The sequence below is a fragment of the Arachis hypogaea genome, chromosome 13 (genome assembly GCF_003086295.3).
Source record: "Arachis hypogaea cultivar Tifrunner chromosome 13, arahy.Tifrunner.gnm2.J5K5, whole genome shotgun sequence".
NCBI lineage: Eukaryota > Viridiplantae > Streptophyta > Magnoliopsida > Fabales > Fabaceae > Arachis > Arachis hypogaea.
Genome location: NC_092048.1, coordinates 142209367 through 142228558, shown reverse-complemented (window position 1 = coordinate 142228558; position 19192 = coordinate 142209367). Strand labels below are relative to the sequence as shown.

Genomic DNA, 19192 nt, shown 5'->3' with positions numbered 1-19192 from the left:
GCGCCTATACGATATCAACAAAGTTTTGTCCACTAAATGGGATCGACTACATAAATAAAACGATATCATTAAACTCTATCATGTTTACAGAAAGACCGTTTATACGTAGATTTTATTTGACCATCTCATAGATGGTAGATCTTTTGGAAATGGATCCTCTCCACTTGAGGAAATGCAGTGTGATCTCTCACTGTTAACTTTATAAGTGGGGCTAAAATTAAATATGAGAGAGAAAGTAATGAAGAGTAAAAGACCACAATTTACACCATTCAATTTTTTCTTTACTGAAAAGATCCGAAGATCCACTCCCAGATCTTTCTCTACTTTTCACCTCTTGTCCATCTTCTTCTCACATATATAAACCACTTGAGACGTGATTCTACCATTTTTTATTTTTTGAAGATTATAACTTTGCTTGTTTAGATTTATAATTCAAAAACTATTTTTTGTTCAATTCAAAATACATTTGGTAACAGTAACAATAAACTACGTGAATATAACTTAATAATTCATCACTTAATTTCTTAATTAAGAGATTAGAAAAGTGAATCATAATGACTAAGAAAGAATTATGTCAATATTTTTTTATTTCTTTAGTTAAGTATAACTAATTTTCCTTTTCACATGGACAAGAAGTTTTCAAGATGCATGAGATAGAATTATCAGCAAAATTTATAATAAGTTCTGATACTAATAAAGTTCATAAGTTAAAAACTACGGTTATAAATTAAAAAATTGCTTAATTTATGGAAATTTCTAAAAAATATAGGTAGCTATATTTTAGTTTAGTAAGTCTTTGTTGAATTAGTGTGGTAATAACGTAATATTAACTTGTGTTTTCTAAAGTCTACAAATATAATTTTGTTAATAATATTACAGAGTCAATAAAATATTTGTATAATATGTATAATGAATTATTTATTTAGTTTAATATGAGTTAAAAAATGAATATTCAGATAAAATACTATTAATTTTTCAAATATAATACACCTATCTTATCTAGAATAACCATTCGAATACCAAAAATAATAAACATTTAATATCCTACTGAATCAAACATCTCTAAATCTCCATTGTACACATTGTACAGATACTCCGTTGACTCCCTATACTTTTTTCTAATAGAATTTATTACGAAAAATTCTAAGTGTTCAAAATTTTTTCTTTATTTTTATTTCACAGTTAAATCAGTATTAATTAACTCTTCTTATTGCTACACTCAAAATATCTTTTCCTAATATTTTCTATTTATTAGTATTATCATTTGCTCTTTTATTTTTAATTTTTATTTTATTAAAAGTATTTGTTACTAATAATAATTATTTCCGAATCTAAAAATTACATCATATGTAAGTAGTTAATTAATAGTGTTTAGAAAATTAATATTAACAATATATTAGTTGTTATTAATGTATATAATATTTTGTATAAAATTAAACTTCAATTGCATAAGAAAATTTGACTATTGTAAATTCTTTAAAGCACCAAATAATTCATCTTATAAACTCAAAATCAACACATCATAACTAATTTAAAATTTTAAGACATTAAATTAATAGATTTTTCATCTCATAATTAATTAACAATAATAACAACAAAATTTTGTCCATTAAATGAGGTCGACTACATAAATAAAACGATATCATTAAATTCTATTATGTCTACAGAAAGACCATTTATATATAGATCTTATTTGACCATCTCATAGATGGTAGGTTTTTCTCTACTTTTCATCCCTTGTCCATCTTTCATCACATCCACCCTCCTGACTGGGTGCTCTGTGAATCTTCTTCTCACATGTACAAACCACTTGAGACGTGATTCTACCATTTTTTCCACAAGAGGTGCTATTTCGACTCTTTTTTTATATATTCGTTTCTTATTCTATCTAATCGCGTATGATCACTCATTCATCTCAACATCTTCATCTCTGTCACACTTAACTTATGATCGTGCTCTCATTTAGCCGCCCAACACTCTGTACCATAACATATAGTTGATCTGATAGCAGTGCTATAGAATTTACCTTTAAATTTTAAAGGCACTTTTTTGTCACATATAAAACTAGACGTACTCCGCCATTTTGACCAACCTGTATGGATCCTATGATTTAAATCTCTTCATTATCTTGTATGATGTACTCAAGATATTTAAAACTTTTAACTTTTCGTAGGATATTTTCTCCAATCTTCACCTCTGTATTAGGGTTTTTCCTTTGTCGGCCAAACTTACATTCCATATATTCCGTCTTGCTACGGCTTATGCGCAGACCGTACACTTCTAGAACTTCTTGTTGGGAATAACTAGTATGACCACAATCCAATCAATCATGTGTCAAATAATTTGTTAATATAATAAGGTTCTTGATTAAATTTAGAGATTTATCATTATGATAGTGATCATAATATTGAGAGATAAATCTTTTATAATTTAATCTAAATTGTTATTAGTCATAGGATTATTAAAAAGGACATTAATGATCTGAAAATATCAATATATATAATGGTCTTCATTGGATGATGATTAATAGATCTCATTTATTAAAAATATATATAAATGGTGCATATAAAGATATGACCATTGAACTGACTCACTTTGGAAATTCCTAATGGTTATAATTACCGTATATTTGTCAATAGGATAGTCTAAAGATGAACATAGTAATAGAGTTTTCTTTGACTTGCGACTGTCATAGTAATTAACAATATATTTATTATACTTTGATTCCGGACACCTAATACCCTAGGGTGCTAGTTGAATGGATATTAGGTATGATTTAAATACTTGTGGAATTAATGATTAGTCAATAAGGAATCCGTCAACTCTCGGTAAAGACGTTGAGCTCTATGATTATAATGACTGAGATAAATAAAACCTTGGCCAAGGAGATTGAATGAATAAAGAAATGAGTTCTTGGGTCATTCACAGTTCCTTATAATAATGGTAACAAGTTAGAGTTTGACAATTAAACCATATTCTAAGGGTTAATCAAGAGTTGAAAAGATGGAAGGAATTATATTTTGTTCTTCTAAAGTTCTTAGTAAAAATATATTACTTCATACTATTGGGTCGTTGAGGAGTGTTGCTAGACGCCAACTTTGATTAATAAATTTAGTATGACTAATTTACTACCCACTTAGTATTGAACTTATGGAGTCACACATTAACGAGTGTTCTAATCTTTGCTGTAGAATTATTTAATTATTATTTTGATTTGATCAAATAAATAATTATATTAATTCAAATGGAATATTATTATATTCTTTGCTAGCACCAAGAATATAATAATAATATGATAATTGAGAATATTAAATGAGATTTGAGAATAATTAGTTATTATATTTCTGAATTTAAATTATAAAATTGGATGAGATCTAAATCGATTATGTTTTAAATTGTTATGATATGATTCATAAAATGTGAAGGATTCAGATTCGAAATTTCAAGATATGATTTAAATTTGAATTGATAATCAAATTTAAAACTAGTAACAAATCTCATACTATATATATGTATGCCAAGAGTAGAGGAATATAACATGAGAGAATAACAAGAGTTTTATTCCTTTACCTCTATGCACATAAACGTATGTGAGCCTAATTCTTGGAGAAGAATTTTATGGCGTGCAAAGAGTTGCAAGAGATTTCTCAATTTAGATCAGATCCATTGGTCAAAGAGTTGACAGCAAAGATGGTCTCGGTGTGGATACGCATAGCGCCTTCGTACCATCAAAGGAGAAAGTGATTTTTACTAGCGTACACAGATATTTAGATCTGATCTATTATTGGAATAAAGTTTAAATACAAAAATAGATCTTTATGATTACCTTCTTTTCTTCCGCTATGTGTTATGAACATATGGCAATCTTTCACTTCTCTCCATAAATCAAATTTCTTATTTAGGTATTCCATTGACTCTCCCATAAGAACGATATTATTGGCAAAAAACATGCACCATGACACAGGCTCTTGGATATGCTCTGTGAGTATGGACTTAAGGATGATCTTTGGTGTAATCATACACCAATTGAAAATTTCTTTGTTACACCACCTCTTTGAGTCTTTACACTAGTTGTAACCCCATCATACATGTTTTTAGTTGCACGAATATACGTGATCCTTACCTTTCAAAAATCTTCCATAAGACCTCCATTGACACCCTATCATACGCTTTTTCTAAATCAATAAACACCATATGTAGATTCATTTTATTACTACGATACCTCTCCATCATCCTTCTTAAAGGTATGTAGCTTCAGTGGTGGATCTGCCTAACATTAAAACTAAATTGGTTCTCAATTATTTGTGTCTCTTGTCTCATCCTCTGTTCTATCACCCTTTCCTATAACTTCATGGTATAGCTCATGAGTTTGATCCCTCTATAGTTTGCACAATTCTATATATCTCCCTTATTCTTGTAGATAGGTACAAAGGTGTTATTTCTCCAATCGTCTGCCATCTTTTTTTTACCTTAAAATCTTATTAAAAAACTTAGTTAATTAGCTGATGTCTTTTTCTCCAAGATCTTTCCAAACTTCAATCAGAATATTATCGAGTCCTACTATCCTATTATTTTTTATCTGCTTTAAAGTCTCTTTTATCTCGAAGTCTCAAATCTTTTAATAGTAGTCGAAAATTTAATCATTTTTTGTGCATAACCGACCAAGATTCGAAAGAGTCTTCTGTCCTTTATTAAATAATTCATAAAAATAATTCTTCTACTTTTTATTTCATTAATCTTCTCATATGATAATAATCATACAAAAGAAATAATTTAATTGAAGAACAAAATAAATAATAATATATCAACCTTTAATTTTATCATAGTGAAATTATTATATTCTATTTGGTTGTCATTTTTAGTAGCTTTTATTAGTCAACATTTGCTTTGAACAAAAATTTTCAACTCCCCTCCCTTTTTAGTCTAGCACTGACTAGATATTTATCATCAAATACAATAAATAGGCATATTGATATCTAAATAAACATAAAAATACTTATTTAATAAAGTTTTAAAATAACATCTCCTAACCTTTTTTTTTCCCGGTCTGTGCCAACTTGTTTATTCAGATCATGAGTCGATAACAAAAAAATCAATAATAAAAAATTAAATCTCAATTTAATTCTTAAAATTACATTCAAATTTTAAAGTAATCCTTAAATTTTAAAATTATTCTAAAAGACTCAAATTGATCTTTAAACCAGTTTTTGTCAATAAAAATAATAAAAAATTTGACATAAACATCAATTTAGTCTTTAAAATTATACTCAAACCTCAAAATAATCCTTAAATTTTAAAATTATTCAACTTGATTCCCAAAATTTTTCTTGAAGACTCAAGTTGGTCCTTGAGCCAGCTTCCATCAATAAAATTGACTGAAAAATGGATATAAGACCATCTCCAATAGGGGACTCATCCCAATTCCTGTTTATGGCCCACCTGTCATAAAAAGTAATTCCACATTAGCTTTTGTGTTATAAACAGTAAATAGGAACTCAAAGCATCTCTCTCTTTTCCATTAGAAGGAACTAACTTTAGTCTCTATTGTGGTCCCACTTAATTAATTAATTAAAATACTTAATGTAATTAATTTTTTTAATAATGTAATTTAAATATTTAAATTTAAAAATAATTCACTATTAAAAGATATTAATATTAAATAAATTCATATATAACAATAATACACAATAGATAATTCGGGGTTACACTAATTTGTAAAATTACTTAATACAAAGAAAAACATAATTAAACTCTATAGTTGACGACAAGCATTGTGAAATTGTCATATGTGTTCAATCAAGTCCTCGTTCAATTGTCTATGATGCTGCCTATTTCGAAGTTGGGCATTTTTTTGGAAAAATTGATGGTATGGTGCAAAATCTTCCTCTCTCAGCTGAGGTTGTGATAAGCCATTTTCAATATCATCATACTCTAACCCTTGAGCAAAATTTCCTGCATAAGTGTCTCTTTTGTCCTCAACAATCATATTATGCAATATAATACAAGCTCTCATTATGTTGGCAAGCTTCTTCTTTTTCCAGAAACGAGATGGACCACGTATAATTGCAAAGCGTGCTTGCAACACTCCGAATGCTCGTTCCACATCTTTTCTTTGCCCTTATTGGTATTATGCAAATAATTTGCGTTTCTCACCATGTGGCTTTGAGATTGATTTGACAAATGTGACCCATTCAGGATAAATATCATCTGCTAAATAGTATCACATTGTATAATTATTACCATTAATAGTATAATTTTCCTCCGGAGCACGGTCATTTAGAATATCATCAAACACTGGAGAACGATCTAACACGTTGATATCATTATTTGAACCAGAAACTCCAAAGAACGCATGTCATATCCAAAGGTCTGAAAATGCTACAACCTCAAGTGCTATGGTTGCAACCCCACGATAACCACTCTTGTACATACCTTTCCATGCCTTTGGACAATTTTTTCATTGCCAATGCATGCAGTCAATGCTACCCAACATGCCAGGGAAGTCACGACCCTCCGCCATTTGTAGCAGGCATTGTACGTAACTTGGATTGGATTTTCGCAAGTATTCATCCTGGAACACGGAAATGTGGTGTTTGTGAATTTTGATTTTGCGGTTGGAATATAGGAAATTGATTATTATAAGGAGATTGAAAATTGAAATTAGAAAGATTTTGTGGATCTGGATTTTGAAATGTATTTGGTAGTGTGAAGTTTTGATTTGGAACTTTAGAGTTTGAGGTTTGAGATTGTTGATTATTTGGAATTTGAGAAAAATTTTGTAAGTAATTGAAGAAAGAGTTGAGTTGGTTTGGATCATTTTTTCGAACAAAAAATAATAGTAGTAGAACTTTGATTTCGTAAATTTGAAAGAAGATGAAGAAGAGTAGTAGAGAGTGTGAGAATAAAAGTGTATCTAAGTGGTATATATAGAGTAACAAAATATTAATTTATTACTAATAACGGTAACATAGTAACGGCTAGTTTCTAACGGCTAATTTTACAACGGCTAGTTTTGCGACGGCTAATTTAATATAATAATATAAAATAAATAATATTTAATATTAATTATGATATAAATAATTAATATAAATTATTAATTAAATAAAAATTTAATTATTTAATTTATTATTAATAAATTATTAATTAAATAAAAATATCAATATTTAATATAATTAATCATTATAATTATTATTAAATTAATTATTATTTAATTATTTAATATAAATAATTATTATAATTATTATTAAATTAATTATTATCTATTTATTTAATATATTTATTTATTATAATATAATTATTTAATATAATTAATATAATTTTATATAATTATTTATTTAAATAATAATTTGTCACTTGACAAGTTATTATTGGCTTCTCAAAGTCCCTACTCAGAGGGTCTGGTTCCCTTAGAAATCTGTGTAGGAACCTTCTCTTGGCTTGTTTCAATGGTATTAGGACCTGTTATGCTATGTTTAGTTGGAAGGAAAAAATAGAAAAGGAAAGAAAAGAAAGAAAAGAAATTAAGTGAATTTTTATTTTCTTTAGATATATTTGGATGAAAGAAAAATAAAAAAATGTTATAAAAGATAATTTTATCCTTATATTATAAAATACATTAAAAACAGTAAAGAGATAATATTAGAAATTGTAAGAAAAAATAAATTCTTCCTTCTCTTTTTTTTCATCATTAGAGAGAAAAAAAAAATTTTTTTTATCTTTTTTTTTTTCCTCTCAAATTTCTCTTCATAACCAAACAATAAAAAATGATCATTTTTCTTCCTCTTTTCTTTATTTACAGGTCCCCGCATTGGACTTGCTCTAAGAACACTGCTAATATGCTGGTACCAATTACCATAATTGTTAACTGACGTCGCAAATGTAATTTTTTTTATCAATTTAGTCCCTTGATCCCTTTTAAAAACCCTAATTCTAAAACATTTTCAGCTCTTCTTCTCCTCTTCTCTCCTAATTCCTGGCCGAGCTTCGCACGGGGGGACCTCTTCTCTCCTCTTTTTGGTCTCGTCCCAATCTTGCCTGGTTGAAGCTCAACAACTACGACAATGTTTTCTTGGCGGAGGATAGAGCTGGATTTGGGTGTGTCTTGCGTGATTCTTCTAATCGGTGAGTGCGTGGCGGAGTAGGGATTTCTGTATATTAACAAAAAAAAGGTTTGTAAAAGGGATCAAGGGAGTAAAGAGGGAAGAGTGGGTCGAAGAGCACGGCGAGGTTGGAGTTTGCGGAAAGGATGAACCATCGGTACCGGAGTGAGTTGAAGAATGGGAGCGTCTATGCGGCGATTGAGATTAACCGTTCTGTTGGTGGCGGTGAAGTGTATGAGCACGTTGTGTTTCGGGGGATTCTTTTGGATTTGAGGGTTGGGAGAGGGGAGAATTGTCGGTGGTGAATTTGGGTTAGGGTTTGGGGTTGGGGTTTGAGGAAGGTGGAGCGAAGGAGTAGAGAGATGGAAGCCAGGAGATGTGGCAGATCAGAATTGGTACCTTGGAACACCTGCTGGTTTCTATCCCACCACAAGGTATGTTGATTTGCAGCGTGATTAACATTTCGGGAATAATGCATTGTCACTAATCCATTGAAAATTTTGCATAGGATTGGGTTCACTGGACTCAGCAGTTAGATGGTAAGCCCCTCTTTACCTCATAATGCCTGGTTAAAAGCCTCAAAGTTCCTGAACTCCAGTCTCCGGACCCCCTTCCCTTTTTGCTTTGCAAAGCTCTGTCCATTGAATCCAGTAGAAATTGCTGATCAATCGCTCAATTTGTTGACATAAGCTTTTAGGAAGCTGGAAACACCCCATTATATAAGATGGAATTGCTTCTGCTTTGGACTTCCTTCCCACCCTTTGAGAGGCTTCAAAATTTATGATAAAGAGATCAACATACATGCTATTTTAAAAACCTATATTTATTAATAGTCTATATTCAAAATTAGGAATTAGTGTTATAGGCTTGTCAAGTCTGAGTCTATTAAAATATAATTAAATATTTAAAATAGGGGAATTTTATCAAATCTTCTCTAAAATAAAGGGTAAGTTATCTCTTGTGATATCTAATAATTATTGGATAGAGTGAGTTGGCTTATCATAATTAACCATAACTATTAATTTAAAATTTTAATATTTTATTATAAATATTTTTGCATATTTTTAATATTTTAAAATTTTAAATATTCTTATAAACATTAAATTTATTATATAACATATAACTAATTTTTTGTTAAAAATATTTTTTATCTTGTTAAAAAAATTATAAGTCCTTTTGATATATTTCAGGTTAGATCAAATCTAATAACATGCTAAACTTATTCGTACTTAAGATAAGTCTATAACAAACTTCGCGTTAGGTTCAGTCTAATTAATTACCTGATATCTATCTTATAATGATCCGTTAAGTGAAAAGTCTAGTTTGGCCTAATTGAACCTGTTTTAACCCCTAAAAATTAGTAGAGGAAAAAAGAAAAGATATAATATCTCTAAAAATGGATGTTATTGGTAATAATTTAAGCTGCATTTTATTATCTACTGAGTGTTGTTCGTTATATTTTTCTATATAAATATTATGAGAAATTCCAGGTGTTCAACAACAAGTCTAGCTTTCTTTTAAAACAAGTTTCACTTTCTTTTCTTTTCTCATCGTAAGTAGTCACTTATTACTTGTTTCACATATTTTCTTGAACTTGATAATGGAGGAAAAGGTATCCAATAATCAGTTCACTATAAGTTTGAAACTTTCGAAGCCTAAAGAAGTGAGTAAAGCATGCTACCTAAGAATTTCTTTCTTAACAATATTATGTTTTCACATTATGTTTACGAGTAATGCTAGGGGCAGCAATTTTTGTGATTGGTAGCCATCAAATAGCCATCAATGATGATTTAATGGTGTGAGATTGGTGTGAAATTTTATCTAATGACTCACATTTATCTGGTAGTTACATGCTGGTCAAAATTCAATAAAATTACTGTCTCCTAGACTTTTCCTATGTTTATTCTTATTATCTTCTTGTTTTCTTTTCCCTCCCTAATGCGGGATACTCCACCCAAACTTTTGCAGCCACATGGATCTCTAACAAAGGTATCAATTATTTATTTATATTTCTTTTAAAAATTAATTTAATAAATTATTTTCAAAACAAATACTTTATTAAACTAGTCTATACATTGCCTGGTCGTTTGCTTTGTCCCACAAGGATTTAATCATATAGCGCCATACATGTTAAATCGACCCTAATGGCTTCGTTTTACCTAAAAGGCTATATATCATCATGAATCGAATTGAATGGATTCGATTTACTTAGCAATTGAAATTTGATTCCATTTAATAGAGTAATCTAATTCGAAGCCATTAGCTTCGATTTACACGTGAACTCAATTTACATGTAATTCGAATATATGGGATTCGATTTACTACGTATTTGGATAAATTTAATCAATTCGATTTATATAGAAATGCAACTTGGGACTTTCATGTAGTCTTTTTGAGTTTAGGGGATCGAAATTTTGAAAGAGAGTTGGTTTATTAAAGTAAATTGCCCAATTATTTATTTATATTTCTTTTATTATTCACCATGTATAACTTGTTACTTACAATTTCATTCAAACAAATGGTTAGAATGGGTTTAGGGATGATTTGGATTTAGGGATGATTTCTTTTTCGATCATTAGAGCAATGGAATTAATTTTGGATATTATTTTTGACTTTTATAGTAATTGAACTGATTTAAAATTAAAATTTGCATTGAATATAATTTTTGAAATGATATTGGTATCAGTAAAGATAGATCGTATTATTAGATCAGTGAAATAATGCCACTTGTATAATCCATTAAACCCATTAAATGAATATTGTAATGTTATTGTAACTGCCCTAACAAAGATTCAATCAAAATATACCCAAATAAATTAGATATATACAGTTATATTCTTGTATTTTATTACCTTATTTTTTTATAATCTTTTTATCAATTTGGTAAAAAATAGATCCAAATCAATTTAATACAAGTTATTTTCTTAATTATTTACAAAATTTTAATTTTTATCCCAATCTAAATGCACAAAATTTTCAATCTTTACATTTTCAAAATTCTAATTTTTTTATTGCAATTTTTTTTCAAATACAATAAGCCAAAATTTAAATACTCAGTTTTTATTTCAAATGTTTTTCCATTAGTTTGTAATATCTTTTAAATATGGGATATAATTATTAATTTTGTATTCAATATTTTTATTTTAGTTAAATTTTTATAATTTAATTAAGATAATTTAAAATAATTAAAAAATTAAATTGAAATAAAACTAACATAAATCTCACATTAAATTTAAAATTAAATTTTATAATATATGATCCCACAAATATTTATATGACATTTTGTGGAACTCAACATAAAATAAAACTTAAAGCCAAGCATTAGAGATGTCCTGTTTCAGTTCCAACTTGAAGTGGGAAGGAAAAGTTTAAGAATTGACTTACAGTCAATTAATAAATCTCTATTCGTATTGCAGCAAGGATAATTAAGCTTCCCACAATGATTAATTAGTTGAATATGGATCACCTCATGAATGTATCTCCCCACATATGGGTCAAGTTTGTATCAAACAATCAGGAAAAAAAGTTGTGTATCATTTATTTACAATCCTTGTTTTGAGTTTGAAAGACTAGTTTTGTCCTGTTTTTAATGATTCTGATTGGCACCCTCCATAGTTGGATCTTCTCTTTCTGTAGGTCTCTTGCTGCTTTTTTCTTCTATTATTCGGTTTGTTCAGTTTTGTGAATCTTTATGTATGCTGTTTGTTAATATAATTGAGTTCAATGATAATGCATTGCCTTAAGGTAGCGTAAGGCCCACAAACATAGTGAGGCGATCAATTAGGAAGTGTACATATATGTTATGGGATTAATTGCATTAATTTTTTTTTACAGGAAGAGTTAAGAAAAGAAAGAAGAAGAGAGGCCAACAGAAAATGTGCTCAGAGGAAGAGAAAGAGAGAACAGGTACATAATACAATATAAAAATGTGCATTATCTTGATTGATATATATCTCAAAATTTGAATTTCAATTTATAAACAAAACTGTTAATTTTATAGGAAGCATTCCAAGAGCTCGAAGGATCCGTGGCAAAGCTTAGAACTGAAGTCCAATTACTCCATGAAGAACTTACTAGACTTCACAAGGAAAATAAGGAACTCGACGAGGAAAATAACTCCATTCAAGTAGGTTAATTAGAAGTTGTGTTAACATCTTTTATTTTTTGAGGATTATGACTTTTCTTGTTTAGATTTATAATTTAGAGATTATTTTTGTTAAATTCAAAATTCATTTAGTAACAGGAGCAGTAAATTAAGTGGATATGACTTGATAATTCATCACTCAACTTTTTTAATTAAGAGATTAGGAAAGTGAATCATAATGACCAAGAAGGAATTATGTCAATACCTTTTGATTTCTTTAGATAGGTATAACTGAATTTTTTTTTAACATGGACAGGAAGAAATTTCCAAGATGCATGGGATGAAATTATCAGCAAAATTTGTGATCAGTTCTGCTGTTGATGAAGTTTAGAAATTAGAAGCTATAGTTATAAATTTAGAAATGGCTTAGTTTCTGAGAATTTCTTGTAAATGTAGGTAAGTATATTTTGTTGAATAAGCCTTTGTTTAATTAGTGTAGTAATATTAAGTTGTGTTTTCTATGGGTCACAAATCCAAATAACCGTTTCTTGATCACATTTCAAATTTGAAAATAAATTAAATGAAAATAAGGCATAATATAGATTTAATATCTATGCGTACGCTACAAGTTTAATTTGATTTTTCAAATAATACTACTAATAATAATGATAGGCAAAATGTCACAATATTAAGACAAAATTTATACAAAAGAACAAACGGCATAATATCATTAAATATTAGGCAAAGTTAAAAATGGATAACTGAAATATGTGCAGAATGTTTGGAAGAGGGCATGAGTAATTAAATTAAACTATAAAATAAGTAGAAGAAAATGTCATTAAATATTAGGCAAAGTTAAAAATCCGATAACTCAAATATGTGCAGAATGTTTGGAAGAGGGCATGAGTAATTAAATTAAGGTGGATTCTATGGTGTAGAAAGAAAATTGTTTCTACATGTGTAGAAGGATAGGTGTCAATGCATTAGTAGTTTATGTTGATGGCTCTTGGATGGAGAAGAATTAATTAGAGTACACAATTGTTGATTCATTGGATCCACACAAAAAAGAGAGTGTGTAACATTATATCTATGTCATAGAGACAACTTATTAAGTTTTTTTATTTTAATAAATTAAATAAATATTTTATTTATTAAAATAAATAATTTAAAAAAATTATTACCATGTAGACGAGATATATGTATTTATAAATATAAAAATATATTTTATAAAAATAATAAAAATATTAATAATTTAAATCAGACCAAACTCTTAAAAATAGAACATTTCAATTAATATGGAAGGTGGACGATCTTAACCGTACTACTTCCATCCACCGACGTTTTTTATTAGAATTTACACTAAATCAATTCAAATAATAACAAGGTTGGATTCGAATCCCCAACACTTACTTAAGCAAACTAGTGAGCTAACCACTAGACCAAGTTCATTAATTAGTTAGTTAAAAAATTTTAATTTTTTTTTTCAAAATTTTTTTCATCTAATGAACTTAATTCTAATTTGATTAGTGATACACATATTTATTAACAATAAATCAAATAATATGTGGGAATTTTTTATTTTAATAAATTAAATAAATATTTTATTTTCTGAAATAAATAATTTTAAAAATTATTAGAAAATACATCAGCATCTCTTATCTTGTTTATACTGTAAATGAGATAATTTTATCCGTATCGAGATATGTGTATTTTTTAAATTTTCATATATCTCCTTACTGTAAATGAGATATGTGTATTTGTAAATATAAAAATATAATTTTTGAAAATAATAAAAAATATTAATAATTTAAATTAAATCAAACTCTTAAAAATAGAATATTTCAAATAATAAGAAAGATAAGCAGTTTCAAATAATAGAAAAGATGAGCAGTTTCAAAATAATAGAAGAAATATGCGGTTTTAACTAACTAATTAATAAACTTGGTCTAGTGGTTAGCTCACTAGTTTGCTTAAGCAGGGATTCGAATCCCGCCTTATTATTATTTGAATTGATTTAGTATAAATTCTAATAAAAAACGCCGGTGGATGGAAGTAGTATGGTTAAAATCGTCCACCTTCCATATTAATTGAAATGTTCTATTTTTAAGAGTTTGGTCTAATTTAAATTATTAATATTTTTATTATTTTTATAAAATATATTTTTATATTTATAAATACATATATCTCGTTTACATGGTAATAATTTTTTTAAATTATTTATTTTAATAAATAAAATATTTATTTAATTTATTAAAATAAAAAAACCTAATAAGTTGTCTCTATGACACAGATATAATGTTACATACTCTTTTTTTTTTGTGTGGATCCAATGAATCAACAATTGTGTACTCTAATTAATTTTTTCCCATCTAAGAATCATCAACATAAACTACTAATGCATTGACACCTATCATTCTACACATGTAAAAATAATTTCCTTTCTACACCATAGAATCTACTATTAAATTAAACTATAAAGTAAGTAGAAGAAAAAGAAAAGGTAGTATCTCTAACATGTCTAGGTATATGTTTAAGATAAGTTACTCAAAGTTGTTGGTTATAGGTGGGCTTAGTCCAAAGACAAAAATAAAAGTTTTCTATATAAATATTACAAGAAATTTTAGGTCGCCCTCTTCACTTTTTTTTCTCTCTCTTATTTTTGTCTGATATCTTTATTAACATTAATCAATTAAATCTTTCAACTTTTAATATTAAAAATTATTTTTTGTTAATTTTTTATATTAAAAATATGGTACTTATTTTGATAGAGTAACTAATTTATTGGTATGATAAAAAAGATAGACGAATAAAAAAATTATAAATTATATTTTCACAATTAGTATTTATTTTTATTTTTTAAGAAGTTATTATATCAATATATATTTTAAAATATTCTTATATATAAATAATTATAAAAATTTTATTAAGAAATAATTCTTTTTTATTATTGTGATCAAAATATTTTTTTACAATAAAAAAATAAAAAATTTATAATAAAATGGACGCCCTAAAAGGCTAAAACCCCCTTCCCTTGCCACCCCTTCCAAGTTCCAATCTGTCACCACTATTGCCACAAATAGGCAATTGTAGATCTCCGGTCGTTGTCAAATCCAGCTTCTCCGACCACCATGCTAAGCGTGCTGCTGTTGGAGAGGCACCGGTGGGAAGAAGAAGACTCCTCCGATAACCATCCTTCAAGGATCGATACCTAGTAGAGCGCGATCTCAGCCGTGTCGAGTTACCAATGCATCGACCCCGGAGGTGGCATTACACACAGACGACGGCCGCAGCAGTTGCACGAACTATCGTGCAGTTAGTGCAGAACAAAAGAGCAATCGGGATTTGTTTTCTAGATGAATAATTTGGGATTTATTCTCCGATTCTTTGATTTTAAATTTGTTATTTTTTAAATTATTGGATTCGTTTTTTTTATTTTAATATTTTTGTGTCACAATAATAAAAAATAATTATTTATTTTTTAATAAAAATCATTACAAAAATATGCTAAAAAAATAATTATAAGAATATATCTGTTTTATAATTATTTATAAAAATATTTTAATCTACATATATAATTACGTATTGATATAATATTTTTCAAGAGAAAAATGCTAATTGAAAAAATATAATTTATGTGATAATTTTTACTCTTTCCTTAATCCTATTAATACATATAAAGTAGTCGGTATACTAGAACAAGAACCTATCCTATTAGCCTTTTTTTTTAAGAAACTTGGGAGCAGAGAGATTTTTCATTTTTGAGAAACAAAATTTTTAGTGTTAAACATAATTTTTAGAATTTAGATCATTAGAGTGAGAGTAAAGGGTTGTAATCCAAAAAGGTAATTGGACGAGGTGGCTAAAGAAGAATGTTGATTTACATAAAAAAAAATTAAAAACACGTCAGATAATAAGTGTAATAGAAGCTCGAAAATTTCTATTTTGTTGTATGTTGCTTGTTTTGTATATAGTTTATGGTTTTATCTTTGATGGGCAATATAAACAAGGATTTGTTTTACATAATTTGTTACGCACCATTCCCATAAAAGGAGACACACAGACGCATTGAATTAATATTGGGTGTATTTGGTTTAGCGTTTAGATTATAAAGAGTGCATCTAAGTTTTTTAAATGTTTTAATTTTTGGTTTGGTTATTTTTTTTTTGAATACAAATGTAATTTCATATTATGAAGTCTAAACACACTTAGTTTTAGTTTATGGGTTCACTTTTTATGTTAGTTTGTATTTTTATTATTAATCTATATTTTTAGAATATATTTTTATACTGTGACCAAATAAATAATTAAAAAATATATTTTTATTATTTTTATATAATTGATCCCCTAATTTTAGAGGATATTCTAAATGACCGAAATCAATCGGGATAACTTGAAAATACATGTTTTTTTTTTTGCTTTCAAGATTTGTTTTATTTATTCATTTAAACTTTATCTCTCCAGTATTAGATTAGGATTTGGATCCTCTAAATTTTAAATTTTTATTTTAGAGGGTAAAGTGTGATCTTCTACCATTGAATGGTTTCTCTTTCATATTTACTCTTGGCCTCACCTATAAAATAAATTGTGAGAGATCATACTTTACTCTAAGTGAAATTCAAACTTTAGAGGATCCAAATCCGTTAGATTAATAGGAAAAAAACATGTAAAAGTTTATTTTATTTTAAAATCAATAAAAAGTATTTGATTGACACAAACTTCTTATACGTAATATTTTTCTATATAAATATTATGAAAAAATTTAAGAGTTCAACGCATTTTCCTTACTTTAATTGTCTAGTCAACTAACTCTTTTATGTTTTTAAACTAAGAGCATTGATCTGTGATATCTCTCATTATTATATATATATATAGCACAAGTGATAAAATAATAAGTCTCACTTTTTTTTTTTTCTGATATTACTTGTTTCACATATTCTTTTGAAGTTGATGATGGAAGAAAAAGAATTCAATAGACAGTTTATTATACTATGTCTTAAAATTCCAAAACTTAAAGAAGTGAGTAAAATATGTTACATAAGAATTTCTCTCTTAATAATATTATGTTTCACATTATACATGCTTATTCTTTTTTTTTTCTTTTTTTTTTCTCCCTAATGCGAGATACTCTATCCAAATTTTTGCAGCAACATAAATCTCCAACAAAGTTATAAATTATTTATTTATATATCTTTCTAGAATAAAATTAAAAAAATATTTTCATAAAAAAATCACAAGTTCGCCATATTTCTTGACGAATCTTATCAAATTTATTGTGTCCCTTGGCGAATTTCAAATGCATCAACTTCATAACCGCTTCGTTCTTAATGTTGGAGAGCACTACTTCTACTACACCATTGTTTCTGCATGTGCATATATCACACACAATTAAATAAATAATAACTTGAATATATAATTTTAACTCATTTTTTCAATGAATTTTCAACGGTAAGTATTCTTTAATAGTAGTCATGCTTGTTGTGTGTCCATTATCCAATATTCAATTTCAAATATTTTTTTTTCAATTATTTACAAAATTCTAATTTTTATTCGAAAACAAATGTACAACCATGTTGTTACACTTACTATCCTTTTGCTGGCTGGACATAAACTTCCAACCATGTTGTTACACATCTCCAATGTCCTCTTGTAGTAAGGTCAGAAACAACTTCTATGCCTCTTTTGATTCAAACCTTGCCACAGTATAAGCAATCACATAAAACTGGTTATTAGCGTCCTGTGCCACAGCAGACAGCAATTAGCCCCCCATGAAAGGTCTTGTGGAATGCTCCATCCAAATGAATCAACGACCTACACCCACTCTTAAATCTCATCATGCAAGCATAAAAACATATATACATTTTATCGAATGTTGTGAGTGCTTATTCCAGCAAGGTAGTAGATCTTGGATTGCTTCTATGTATCTCCATTAGATAGTCCCTCAACTTTTCATACCGTTCTATCTCATTGCCTATGATCCTGTCTTTGGCTTCTCTCAACTTTGTAAATCATTTTAGGGTGTAGAACTAGATCAAACTCTTCTTTTAAAAAATCAATAGTCTCATGTGTGTTCATGTAGGGATGGGTGGTCATCATTTTCTCCACTTTTTTGCTGATCCAGTATTGGTCAGCTGCATTGCTTCCCAAATCTCTTGCGCATGTATGTTCACTCCTATAGGTTTTCACTTGAAAACACTGTAGCTGTTTATTGTATGAGAGATGAGCAATCCAGGGACAATCCTCACCTTTGCAACCAACTCTAACCATTTTTTTTTATCATTTTTAATGCAGACCAACTCCCTCCCCTCAGCAATAATGAATCTTTCACAACTTTTTTGAACCTCTCTATTGTAGTAAATTTTGTGTCTAGCTCAAATCTACTTTCTTCAAAGTCATACTGTTCATCAAACTCAGGCCAGTGTGGTTTGTTCCCTTCATCCTCTGATGAGACAGGGGTATGCAGCTCTTCAGACTCGTACTCAAACACAATATCCTCATGATCCGTGACTGCATCACTGACATACTATGTAATGGCTGGCCTCATGCTGGACTCCCTAGCAAGCCTAGATCTATTAGGCTGTCTTCCTGGCCTATTTGTGCTGCGCTGTTTAGCAGGCCCAGTAGACCTTGAGAAACCTTCACCAGCTGAGCCCACCCTTCTTGCTTTAAATTTCTGGCTTTTAAACTCATGTGTTGCTTGTTTTTTGGCTTCTCCTTGGAATCAACCCCTTTCCTCAACGATGGAAACACTTGTTTCCTCTTTCCTTTGGCAGCTCTAACCTTTCTGTCCTCTTCATCTTCACCACTCTCACTCCCACTTTCATAACCAGCTGGTGGTGGTTTATACAGCTCATCTTTCTCACTGTCATTGCTATCATTGTCAGTAGACGAGTCATCCAACTTCTCTAAGTCGTTTGGATCGACTTCTTCCTCAACCTCATCATTTTTCTCACAATCATCATCTGCGATCTCAGGTTGGTCAATAAGATGGTAAAAAAATGTAAAACTCTTC

General features: G+C 28.6%; 1 protein-coding gene across 4 annotated transcripts; it reads left to right on the top strand.

Annotated features, from left to right (window-relative positions):
* Nucleotides 1-7779: 7779 nt before the first annotated feature.
* LOC112792418 (uncharacterized) lies at nt 7780-12704 on the top strand. Of its 4 annotated transcripts, none has more exons than XR_003197425.3 (6): nt 7780-8533; nt 8608-8638; nt 10068-10088; nt 11934-12005; nt 12100-12225; nt 12500-12704. XR_003197425.3 is itself a non-coding variant. In XM_072212883.1 (6 exons), exons 2-6 carry the CDS (start codon nt 9924-9926, stop codon nt 12572-12574), a joined length of 312 nt encoding a protein of 103 aa, XP_072068984.1. In that variant the 5' UTR covers nt 7823-8533; nt 8608-9923; the 3' UTR covers nt 12575-12704. The 4 variants fall into 4 exon arrangements, 3 of the variants coding, with proteins under 3 accessions (XP_072068983.1, XP_072068984.1, XP_072068985.1); XM_072212883.1 differs by having other exon boundaries at nt 7823-8533; nt 8608-9941; XM_072212882.1 differs by having other exon boundaries at nt 7821-8533; nt 8608-10088.
* The last annotated feature ends 6488 nt before the right edge of the window (nt 12705-19192 follow it).